The sequence below is a fragment of the Arxiozyma heterogenica genome, assembly GCF_036370985.1.
Source record: "Arxiozyma heterogenica strain weizmannii chromosome Unknown scaffold_30, whole genome shotgun sequence".
Taxonomy (NCBI): Eukaryota; Fungi; Ascomycota; class Saccharomycetes; order Saccharomycetales; family Saccharomycetaceae; genus Arxiozyma; species Arxiozyma heterogenica.
Genome location: NW_027042683.1, coordinates 514,574 through 526,795, shown reverse-complemented (window position 1 = coordinate 526,795; position 12,222 = coordinate 514,574). Strand labels below are relative to the sequence as shown.

The 12,222-nt window shown below is 25.8% G+C and overlaps 2 protein-coding genes across 2 annotated transcripts; both read right to left on the bottom strand.

Moving 5' to 3' along the window:
• Positions 1-503: 503 nt before the first annotated feature.
• PWA37_003797 (uncharacterized protein) lies at positions 504-785 on the bottom strand (the record flags this gene model as incomplete). The annotated part of the gene is made up of 1 exon (XM_064860311.1): positions 504-785. One exon carries the CDS (start codon positions 783-785, stop codon positions 504-506), a length of 282 nt encoding a protein of 93 aa, XP_064712972.1.
• A 2,970-nt stretch (positions 786-3,755) lies between these two features.
• PWA37_003796 (uncharacterized protein) lies at positions 3,756-5,594 on the bottom strand (the record flags this gene model as incomplete). Its single annotated transcript, XM_064860310.1, has 1 exon — positions 3,756-5,594. The coding sequence occupies one exon, from the start codon at positions 5,592-5,594 to the stop codon at positions 3,756-3,758; it is 1,839 nt and encodes a 612-aa protein (XP_064712971.1).
• Between the last annotated feature and the right edge of the window lie 6,628 nt (positions 5,595-12,222).

Here is a 12,222-nt window from a genome sequence, read left to right as displayed (position 1 = left end):
CTTTAACTTATTTAAAAACTTCTGTTCTTTAACAACTTTTGTTAGATCGATGCAGTTGATGACAAAAGGTCATCGCAATTTCTCAAATCCTCAAAAAAATTTTCTTTACAGGAGGGAAAAAAAAAAAAAGGAAAAAAAAAAAGAGAGAAACAAAATTACATTACTATATATGTAACATCCTTACATTCTATATGAATTCCTTTAAAATGCTGAAGTTTCTCATTGTGTTATGATAGTAAATGGGCGGGGGAGGCAGAATCAAGAAAGATAGTATGAAAGGGCTTAAGTAAAAAGACAAAGAATATATAAAAATATTATGAATGTGTTTATATATTAGAATTTATTCGTTACAGCGGCAAAAGAGAAAATTGAATTGACTTTTCTAATTAATAGAATTGCATTTGCATTGTCTTCGGTAGTTCCTGATATATGTGAAGTATACCTTTTTATTAATAATGATAATAAATTATTTTACTGCTTTTATGACAAAAAAAAATAGTATATTATTTTATATTATCATGCACTACTGGTATGAATTGCTTTGTTCCTGGAATAAACTGTTCCTTATTGATGGGTGGGAATAATGTGCAAGATACAATTTTATGCATATGCTTATTCTCATTTTTATTATTGTTTGTGAAATAACCGTTTGTAGTAATATTGCAATTATCAGTGTAAACATAATTATAAAACTGACTATCCATATTGTTATTGTTTCCATTTGAATTCATTTTTGCAGATTTATAATTTGATTTTTCTGTGTCATTTTGATGTTCCCTTAACATAATATGTATACTATTTTAATCATTACCCAATGGAATAAGATCTGTATAGTTAAATAGATTTAGTAAATATTTTTATTAATTGTTTTACTTTGATTTGATTTGAGTTTTTTTTTTTTGGTTTTCAGTTTATATAAACTCAAAGAAGGTATACCCACCTTTTAATAATACAGAATGATACTTAGGTGTTAACACAATTAATATTATGTATTCAGTGATTATTTTCTTGATTGGTATTTTTTCGTTTTTTAATACTAAATATAGCACTCCTTTAAAAATAAAGAAGGAAATGGCAAATGACAAAGCTGAACTGAGGGTATGATTGAATGACTAAATCACATTTCTTGAAATAACATAGAAGAGAAGCATTCACCATAATTGTAAAATAGTAATGTTAGCAATGTGTATATATCTATGTATGCTAATTTTTTCGATTCCCATAGATGTCTAAGTAAATATGTATAGATAAGAACATTATACTTTTATGATCCACATAGTTTTTACTGCATACTCCATATTATTATTGTGTATCTCAGAGAATCATCATGATTTATTGCCGAATATGTTCGACGTCATTAAGAAAAAGAAGAGGTCATCCATCTATTTTGCCGTTTTTTTAAACTTATGCCTTTCTCCCTCATACACACTTTTCATTTTTTTTTTAATTGGGAGAAAAATAAAAATAGAAACATTAAAATATAAAGTGGAAAACAAAGTAGATAAGGTTCTACTTTGTTAAGATAAGAGGAATATGTTATTGATATTCAAGCATAATAGAATAAAATCGAATATAAAACGGTTTTAAAATTGTTATATAAATGTGACTGGTAGAGAAAAACTATCAATAATAATAAGTATCGCTATCACTGATAATTTTATGATAATAAAGATAGTTTAATGTTTTTTAGTATATTTGTTTGGTGCGTAGTCGGTTGTACTTATCACATAAAACTTTCTCATCTTTATTATTCCTAGTTATGAAAGATTTGTTATTTGATGTTGTCTAAAAGATAGACCAAGCAATTCTAACAAAACATCTTAATTTGATGTTTTTTTTGGGGTATATAGATATATCATTATTTGTGATTTAAAGTGTTGATAATTTTAATATGTTTTTGAGTAGGGGTAATGATATAAAAAAAATTTGCAATGATTTGTATTTCTTTAAGATGCTTTAAACTTAAGTCTTTAGTAAATTTTTTTCATTATTTTACAAGTATGTTCAAGGGTTATTCTTAAAAAGATAACTAATAATCGTCCATGAGAGATTTTGAAAATCCAAAACAAAATATATATTGAACTAGTCGAAAATTTATTCGAGTAATGGGAATTTTTATCTTAAAATAATGAAAACATCATTCTTTAAAACCTTGATTAAATCCGGTAACAAACTTAATAGCTCTTGGAGCGCATGCATGAAGTTTAGAATTATTTTGGACTGTGTAACATGGAGTAGTGTAGTGGAATAATTTATGAAGAATTATTATTTAAATTGTGTAAATATGAATTAATTGATAATAATAAGCCTACTTGCAAAAAATATAATGTTAAAAGAAATAGAAAAGTTTAATAAATGGGTTAGAAGTAAATATTTTAAAAGAGGAAGATAAAATAAAGGTTGATTTAACTTTACAGTTGTTCTTGTAAAATGTACAAATAGAGTTCATGTTTCCCTAGTGCAAGTGTTTAGTAAAATCTTATTTTATTTTATTTGGTACAGATGAGTATTACTATATTGCTTTGTTAAGTGCTTGAAAAACGTCCACCGCAGTAGTCGTTAATAACGTAGTTAACTTTGGGAATAATATTGGTTTAAATATACATTCATCCCAGAAATAGGAAGCTGTTAGTACAACGCTATGGTTTGATGATATAGTTCATGAAAATATTTTATAAGTGCAAAAAACTTCGTTAGTTTGTTTTTTTTAAAGAAGATGATGTGTAAACATGCTGGTAAAGAAGAAGAATTTGAGAAAAAAAAAATACTTAATCAAGTATCAAATGTTATTCAGTAATTACCAGAATAAACAGAAATTGTCCCTGTGATATTTTTCATTTATTTGTAATATATTATTAATTATTTTTTAGTCTTCTAGTTTACTAGGATTTATTTTTATTGGCCTATTTGTTTATTTTGATGTTAATTTCGATTATTTTAAGAAAATGGGTCTCTGAAAGATATCATTTTAGAAAAACCGGATAATTCTAAAATTTTTAAAATCAAAAACAATAGAATTACACATTAAAAGTTTTAATATCACGCTATTTTTTGAAATTTTTTAACTCCACCTAAAAGTCTTTTTTTTTCTAAAAACCGCAGAAATTTTTGTTTCCTTTCTCTGTTTTTCTTTTCTGTTTTTTTTTTGGGAAAAAAAAAGAGACGGCAAAAGTAAAATTAGAGTTTAATGATGAAAGATTTACATAAAAGTGTTCCTTGATAGTTGCAGATTGCGGAGTCCGATTGCTTAAGCTGTGGGGTTAGTAAATATAATAATTCCACAATTATAACTAGTTACTTTATTTTTTTTGGATGATGATTAAGAATAGAAACATCAGTTTGAAATTGTTTTAATTATACTCTATATGCGTATATTCTTACGTGTATATATCATGTGGTAATCTAATGCGAAGGTGTATTCTATACATACATACATATATATATATATATATATATATGTGTGTGTGTGTGTGTGCTTATATGCATCTATGCATTTATGTGGCAATCTTGAATCAAGTAAATGTTTAAGTGACGCTGGTTAAATTTAATGAAAATGATAACATCAAATAACTGGGATAAAAAATGACTTGGCATTAAAAAAGGAAGAAAAATAGTAGTAAAAAAGAACTGCATATCTATAATATGAAATTTAAAGTTTTCAATAATTATACATATGAAGTTTTTGTTGTTTCTTCTTTTCAATATCTTCGATTTGTTTTAATACTAACGAATTTTCTCCATTATTGGTTGTATAGTTACTCGTTATTATTCTCTGCGTATCTATATGTAGAAAGTGGAGGAAGTATCGTTACATTATTTTCGTTTGTAGAGAAACGTCTATTAATGTTGTTAGGAATATCATGTGGGGAGGAATATGATTCCTTTTGAATAGGATTATTGGTCATAGTAAGACTATCTCTTCTTATATCTTTAGTTGCAGAAGATATACTAGATCTTGATATTGGATAGTTATTAAAATTATCAGGTTCATTATTATTTTCATTATTGGAACTATTATTGATATTACTATTATTAAACATAGGATAGGAAGAATATGGAATAGATGGCAAAACTGTTGATTTTAACATGTTATCATTTGCTTTAAAGAATTGATTTTCTGTTACTGGTGGTAGCTTAACTTTTTCATGGTTAAGATGATAATGATTACTCATATTATTAATAATTGGAGAATAATTATTAGTAGAAGTAAGTGGATTTTGAATATTGTCTGGATCATTTAAATCAGCGATTGATAGTGATCTTTTGTCATTTTTGGATCTCATTGGCGTTAATGAATTATTTGCTGTAGAAAATAAGTCATGCGTTTTTGATAACGTTGTTGATGAGGCTGTTTTATCACTATTGCTGATAGATAAGGACGGTGCACCCCATTGTGGATAAGATATGGCAGATCCAGATGATGATAAAGATGAAGCTGATGATATTATGTTATTGGCTGGTATAGTCCAAGGTTTTTCCACGTAATTATATGGATATGTCTGATATTGCCCGGATAATTTAGTCTCATTTCCAAAATTGTTTCCAAAAACATTTTTGGTCGTATCGTTGGAATTGATATTATAAGCGCCACTATTGGTGGTATTAGAATAAGTACTATTGTTGTTGTCATTGTTGTTTCCCCATACCCGTCGTTGTTGTGTTTGAGGTGGTGGTGGTGATCCATTTGCTATGACAAGTGAACCATCACTATAGGTGACAGGTCTTAGAATATTAGGCTGTAAATTATCCTGTACAAACATAACAGGGACACTTTGTAAAATGGAGTAAGTAGGAGGATTATTGATAGTCTGATTCTGCACCAGAACTGGTTGTCCGGATACTTGTAACATTTGTTGTTGTTGTGGACTTTGTTTGTAATATATGGTGTTACTATTGATACCATTAGGATTATTCATATTTAAGTTGTTATAATCGGATCTGCCAGTATTGTTATTGTTACTTCTCAACGGTCTCATTATTGTGTCTTTATATTTTTGATAATTTTTATCATTATTCATGGCGTCAATAATTTCATTAAAAACTGTATAAAATAAATTTAACGATCTTTCATTTTGTTCAGCTCCATTTTCAATTAAATTTAACACTTCACTGTCTAATGGAGTCAGAGTAATATTACCTGAAAGTTTATTTAAAATAGATTTTTTCCAAACTTGAATATGTGAAGATATTTGTTTTTTAGTTCTAATTTCCCCTGTATGAAACCTAATATACAACGATATTAATTCATTACGACCATAATTCCTATTTCTTATCTTTGTTTTAGAAGTTCCACTCTTAATAATTAGACGTAAAGCTGAGATAAATGCTCTCTCAACATTAGCTGGCCATTTGTCATGGCTATATAAAAATTGTAGATATATTGAATTTGATTGGCATGCTCCATCTTTGTAATGTAATGAATGTGATGGAGAAAATTTTGTTGCTATATCATCTAGATTAGATGTATTATCGCTGTTATCGGTGTCGACGTGAGTTATGTTAAAGCCTTGTAAATGCACTTCTCGCTTTGAAATTGATTGATTATCTTTTGTGTCACTTGAATTTACATTTGTCATATCTTGGCTATTTATCATTTTATCAAATATTCTATTGTGATATTATTCTTGTATGTTGTGTATGGGTTTTGTCTGTTTCTTTGATAAAAATAACTATTTTTGAAAGATTAAATTAAGTATGAAAGTATGGTGGAATGAAATCTCATGTACATGTGTGTTTTAGAAAGAAGAATTTTAAACAAAAAAAATAAAATGAAAAGCCAGGAAGCTATCGAGATAATGAATAGATATTTAAATAAATTTGTTTTATTATTAAAGTTATTTATATTGAATATATATTAATATTTATTTTTGATATCTTATAAAATGTTCAAACCAAATGCACTTGAAGTGAAAGATTTAACGAACTAAGATGCTTGTAACTCCTATATTAGAAATTGTAAAAAAATATAGAAGAGAAAACAGAGAGGAAAGAAATTTTTGACGAAATCTATAACGTGTGCAGATTCTTATGGCATGAATTTGACTTCAAAGAAGGATTTGTAGTGTCGAAATTTAACAATATAAACTATCTAAGCAAGTTTTTACGCATACTTATTTGAAGGAATCATATACATATTCCGTTGCAGAAACAGAATTGAATTTAATTTGTGGGTTGATATATATCTACAGTTAATACCATCTATCATTTTTTGATTGAGATCTCATATGGAGCAAGATTGAATAAAACAAATGTAAAAAAAAAAAAAAAAACGAAAATTTTGTCATGCAGATAATAATTGACAAAATTTTTTTTGAATAACATTAAAAAAAACTTTAAATTTAGCCAGCTATTGTATTATACAATATACCATAAGAGTACAATAGAAAAAAGCATAGGAAATACAATAGTACCCAACATAGTGCTGTTAAAAAAAGAGTCAGAAAAAATAAAAGAAAAAAAACTAAGAGAGGTGGAAAAAAAAAAAAGCAATAAAATTTAAAAAATTCAAAATAGAAAAATTAAAAAAATGAAAATATGAATTTTCCGAAGAATTTGAAGAAAAAATTTTCTTGGAGGGAAATGTCGTTGAAAGAGTGTTTCGGATATTATACTACTATCAGCAATGTCCCCCTAAAAATTTTCACATAAAAAGTATTGTAAAAACTTGAATCTTTAAAAAAATTGTTTTTGAAAAATCAATATAACCCTAGTGTTTTTTTACCATATTTCAAGCATTGTTCGTGACTAGACCCTAAAAATATTATTTTAATCGAAATAATGTAATCTATCAATAGTTGTACAAAGATTATTTAGTATACAAAGATAAACAATGAGGAATTAACTACCAATTATCCTCTTGTGATTGTATGTGAATTTTTAGAAAATACTTTCTTTTTATTCACTTGGTGGGTATTTAATACCATTAGTTTCTAAGAAAAAGATATAAACTTACTAGTTGTAGACAGGTATTCAAAACAAATTTCTCCTTGATTTGTAGATTTACAGAAAAAAAAAGTACATAACGAAAACGAATAACTATTGAGTTATTTTAATACATTGTTGTTAGTCTGGTCTATAATATATCGATCTCATGCAAGTGGATGGTTCTAAGATGTTCTTTTATAAGCCCTAATTCCAAATGATTGCGGTAGTTGGGGAAAATCAAAATACTGTTTCCTGCCCGATCTTTTTTGTGTCGGTGTTATGTCTGCGTTTTTTTTTTAATTTTTAATTTTTTGTCCTTAATTTTTTTTAAGGTGCCGTAGGTTTTCCAACATTACCTTGACATACAAAAGTTACTTGTTGGAGTAACAATAAACAAAAATGAAAAAGAAATTTGCAATTCAGAGGGCTTTGTATGACAAGAACTATTTATGGACATAACTAAATTAGAAAAAAAAAAATACATATTGAGGAAGAAAACGAAATTGTGATCGCAATATGGCTAATAAAAGAATATTGAATACTCAAAAGTATAATTTTTTTCTTGAATTGGATGAAATTGTTTGTACCTTTTTTGGTAATGGAGAATTTTTTTACGAAATTTTAAAACAGGCAAAAAAAAATAGATATCTTAGCCCATGAGGGGCTACCAAAGAAAATTTTAGAAAATTGTGGAAAAAAGTAATTATCGGAAAACAAATGAAAAATAACAATAGCTATTGTACTGAAAGAGATGGGAAACAATACATTTTGAAAGATTAGAATAATTCAAAACTTTAAAAAACCTTATTTTTAGTATCAAAAAAATACAAGAAATTGAGAATTTAATATCACCTTGTATGGAAACTACAGATATAGTCTAACATACGAGAAAAAGGTTGTTAGTTATGTTATCCCCGGACAATCTTTCACACAAAAAATCTTGTGACAAAAAGTGCCCCTGAAAAAGGGTTTTAAAAAAATTCTTAAAATTCTTCATAAGTCTAAGTTTTCTTGGTTGAATCCTGATAAGAATTTTGCTAAGTTTTTTAAGAAAACATAGTAGTAGTTTGATAAAGATTGAATATATTTATTGGAAGCGTTACAAATAACACAGGAGGGTACAAGTACATACTATGCTTCATTTTATCCTTTACTAGTACTACATAAGGCGCTAATTGTGACAACAGCGTAGAGTTCTTTTATCATTATTTTATACATGTGACATTCAGGCATACAGTATTTATGTTTTATTATGGTTAGAATGTATATTTTTTTAGGCTATTTGCTATATGTTCGGTTTTATCATTTTTCCAGAAGAAGTTAGAAGGTTTCTAGTTACAGTGCTGTATTCTAAATAATGTCATTATGGATTTACAGGAGAAAAAAGACTGCTTAAAGACAACCCATGGATATTTTGTTATTATGTCATTTATCCAATCTATACTATATGAAATATGTGGAGGTAGGTTGTATTAGTTTCAAGTGGCTAGAGTAATTGGAAGGATTCAAACTACTTTTTCCTACTTAGGATTTTATATATTGGCATTATACAAGCTTCCTTTTTTCAATTTGTAAACTTCTACCTTTAGGATGTTTTAGGGGGCATAGTTTTTCGAACTTGATCATACGCTGAAAAATCTTGATAATGGCAAGTTAAAAGGTTTTTATGTACTAAGATTATTCAATAGTCTTGTATGTCTGTAGTCGTTCTAGTTAGCAAAACTCTTAAGAGATATTTCGCTACTTATCAGAGTAGCTTGCTAGTGTAATAATCTTAAAGGGGTTTATGCTGAAACAGTTATTCATAGATTTTATTCCTTCGAATATTTTATAAGATTATAGGTTTCTTGAGTCTCAAATTTTTAATGTAGGTAGGTGTGATGTTTGTAAAGTTACTCTGACTACATACAGTGGCACGCGTAATAAAAAATGTACAATACTAGCTTTCAAATCACAAAAGATATCCTTTGTTTATTTGTATATTTATAGTTATTTACAATTCTCAGACAAATATTCAAAAGATAATATTAACAGGAAAATACTGAAAAAGGAAAAGATATCATTGTTGTGTAATAGATAACAATAGAATAATAGCTTTTGAAGATTAGTGATATCCATTCTCAAGTTCAACAAATTGTTTTTGGTTGGTAATAAATGTCATTGTTTTGGGGGCGAGCCTTTTCAGATTGTGGATTTGTTATGTCCGTTTTTAATGAAGTTTTTTGTTGTTATTATTTTTTATTATACATTACAAATTTGGAAAATTTTCTTTTTTTTCAGTTTTTCTGTATTCTTTTTTATTTTTTTAAATTTCCTCTAGGTCTAAACAACATACTTTCACTCTTATTTAGAGTAGTTTAGTCAATAGTTTAGGGTTAATACCTTGTATCTTTACAAGAGATTTGTTTTTAACATAACAATAACTTTTATTAGAATGACACTAACCTTTTTAACTTCAACCCTTTTAACTTTAAGCTTTGTAAGTTATATAATATTTAAAAACGTTATTTTAATTATATGAACAATTTTTTTGTTTTTATTTTGTATGGTATGTAGATGAGTTTCCATCATTCCTTTTAGTTAGGGTTGAATTTTTATTTTTTTACTACTATAAATAGTCCAGATTACTATTTTAGGATAAAGAAATTTTTATGGAAACATTAATAGCATTTTTTTTTTTTGGGAACGTTTCATTGTCTCGCCTTGGAAATATAAAATATTTTAGAAATTGTTTCAGGTCTTTTCTTTCCACAAGATAATGGAAAATTGAAGGAAATAATAACGATAATAATAGAAAAGTGAAACAATAAATATATATAATTTTTGTAAAAAGAAAAAATAATATTGCCATAATAAGGTCAAATAAAACACACTTTCTTTTCTATTGCATATAATAGAAACAAAAAAATCTATTATTTAAAATATTAAACTTTTTTAAAGTTTGTGAAAATTTTTAGGAATCACTAATTCTCGAAACTTACTCTGATTATTCATTATTTTTGTAATATATCTCTTGAAAATAATAATTATAGTTAATTTTCTATTCCATCCTTAGATATATTTGGAAAGAATGCAATAATCAATAAATATTTTGATAAAAAGCTTATTCTTAAAGAACCAATTTATTACAACTAATATAGAAATTTCTAAGTATATTGGATATTCAATTCAAATAAAAAATATTTTAATAACTAAGTATTTACTGGGAGAAAAGAAGTGAAAAAGTAATTTGATTAAAATATGCAACATTTCATGTTACAAACACTTTATCTATCGTCTTACATTTTTAAATATATCCTAAACACTAAATTGAAAAAAGAAATAATAGTTTAAATAGGGAATTACTGTTTTTTACTCCTCCCGTGTGTGATCATTGGTTTTTATTTAGTGATAGATTATTGCATTGAGTCTACTTTAATATAAATCATCTTAACTTACCTTTTTCAACTTCTAAACAATTTTTGTAAAAATTAAGGGTATGGCAAAGATTCAATAAGTTAAATAATAGGTAAGAAGTAAAGAAAATTTTGAGGTTGATTTGGGGATTTTAATGTCCTTCTTTACTTTTAAAAATATTCATATTCGAAACAAGAGAAGTCTTTATTATTTTGTTGAAGAAATAGTCAGTTTTGCACAACTGCTAATTGTAGTTTGTAAGTACTTCTTCTTCAAAGTTAAAAAGATAAAAAAAATTAGTTTGCTCATTATTTGAAAGTTGTGATTAATGTAATAAAATTGTTATTTAAGCTAGCAAGATAAAATTACTGTGTAATGTTATATCAAAATAATAATGGATATTAAATAAATTTGTGGTTTATAGAGTAAAAACATTGAGAGCATTCTCTATTTCATAACCACATACAATAGCAGCTTTTGTCAGTGCTTATTGTTTTTATTTTTCTTTTGGAGGGGGGCGTGTTAGAACTTAAAAATTGTATGTTATATTATAATCGAAGAGTCTAGTGAATACACTTTTTCTATTATGTAATTAACATGATGATTTAAACAGTTTTTTTCAAATAGATTATTTTTTCTATCTTTTAAGTGAAATATTTCTTTCAAGTCACAACTTTATCAGTTGTAGTAGGGTTATACCAACAACAGTTATTTTAAAGTATTTTTTAAGAACGTTAATTAAAAGTGAATGTATAGTTTAGATATTATCTTCTTTATTTAACTTTAAAAACAAATAAATATTTTAATAAAGATATACTAAAACTTTTTTGGAAAGGAATAAGCTTTCATGGCTTTATTTTCCAGGCATCCATTACAACAAATTGGGTTTTTTTCTAGGTTTTTCAATGCATTATAATAATTAAAAATATATCATTATGATTTGTATAGTAGCTCATTGAGAAATAATGGAAAACTCTGAACTATAGGTTATTGGTTGTTTAAACAGATAATCGAAAGTTTTCAAAATATAGAACTTATATTGTATGATAGATGTGATAATTTAATAGAAGACAATATATTTGTACTTCAAATTAATTGATAGTATTTATTTTTTTGAAATGTTGATTGAATGGATATATATCAAAACTTTGACTGATGGTTAGAAATAAACCAATAATTATTATTTAAAACAATTTTATAAAGTTTTTCTAAATATTACAAATAATTATTTTTGTACTTTATATTTCTATTTATTCTTATATAATGCATAAAAAGATTGAAAACTTTAATTTGTAATAAGTACATTAACAACACTATCAAAAAGCATAATCTGTAGTTAAAAGAACATTTTATATTAATTTTTTTATGGCTATTATTTGTAGTGTATAATAATTATTTATTTATTGAAAAAAACCATTAAAAAATTAATGTTTCTGTAAAACAACTATTTTAAAAATTTGAATGAGAGAACACTTCTTAAAAATATAAACAATTATTTACACAAAAACAAGGTCAAGAATATTTTTTATCTTGTTCATAAAGAATTGAATTCCTAATTTAATAATATTATAAATCATAACTATTGGTATTTACTAGACAAATCTAAATACTTAACTATCTTTTCTATTTCATGTTGCATTAAGAAAAATTTTACAAAATTTTAAATTAACATACTATTGTTACAACGTTTTATTCATATTAAAACTTTTCAATATATAGACAATTGATCAACATATATATATATATTTTAATATTATATATGTATTTTAATAAATATTTCCTTAATGAATAAAACTGTTGATTTGAACACTATTATTTTTTTTATTTCTGTCATATCAATTATCTACATCTATGTAACCTGTGTATTTCGACAAATTATACACTTTACATTTTTAGTTTTGA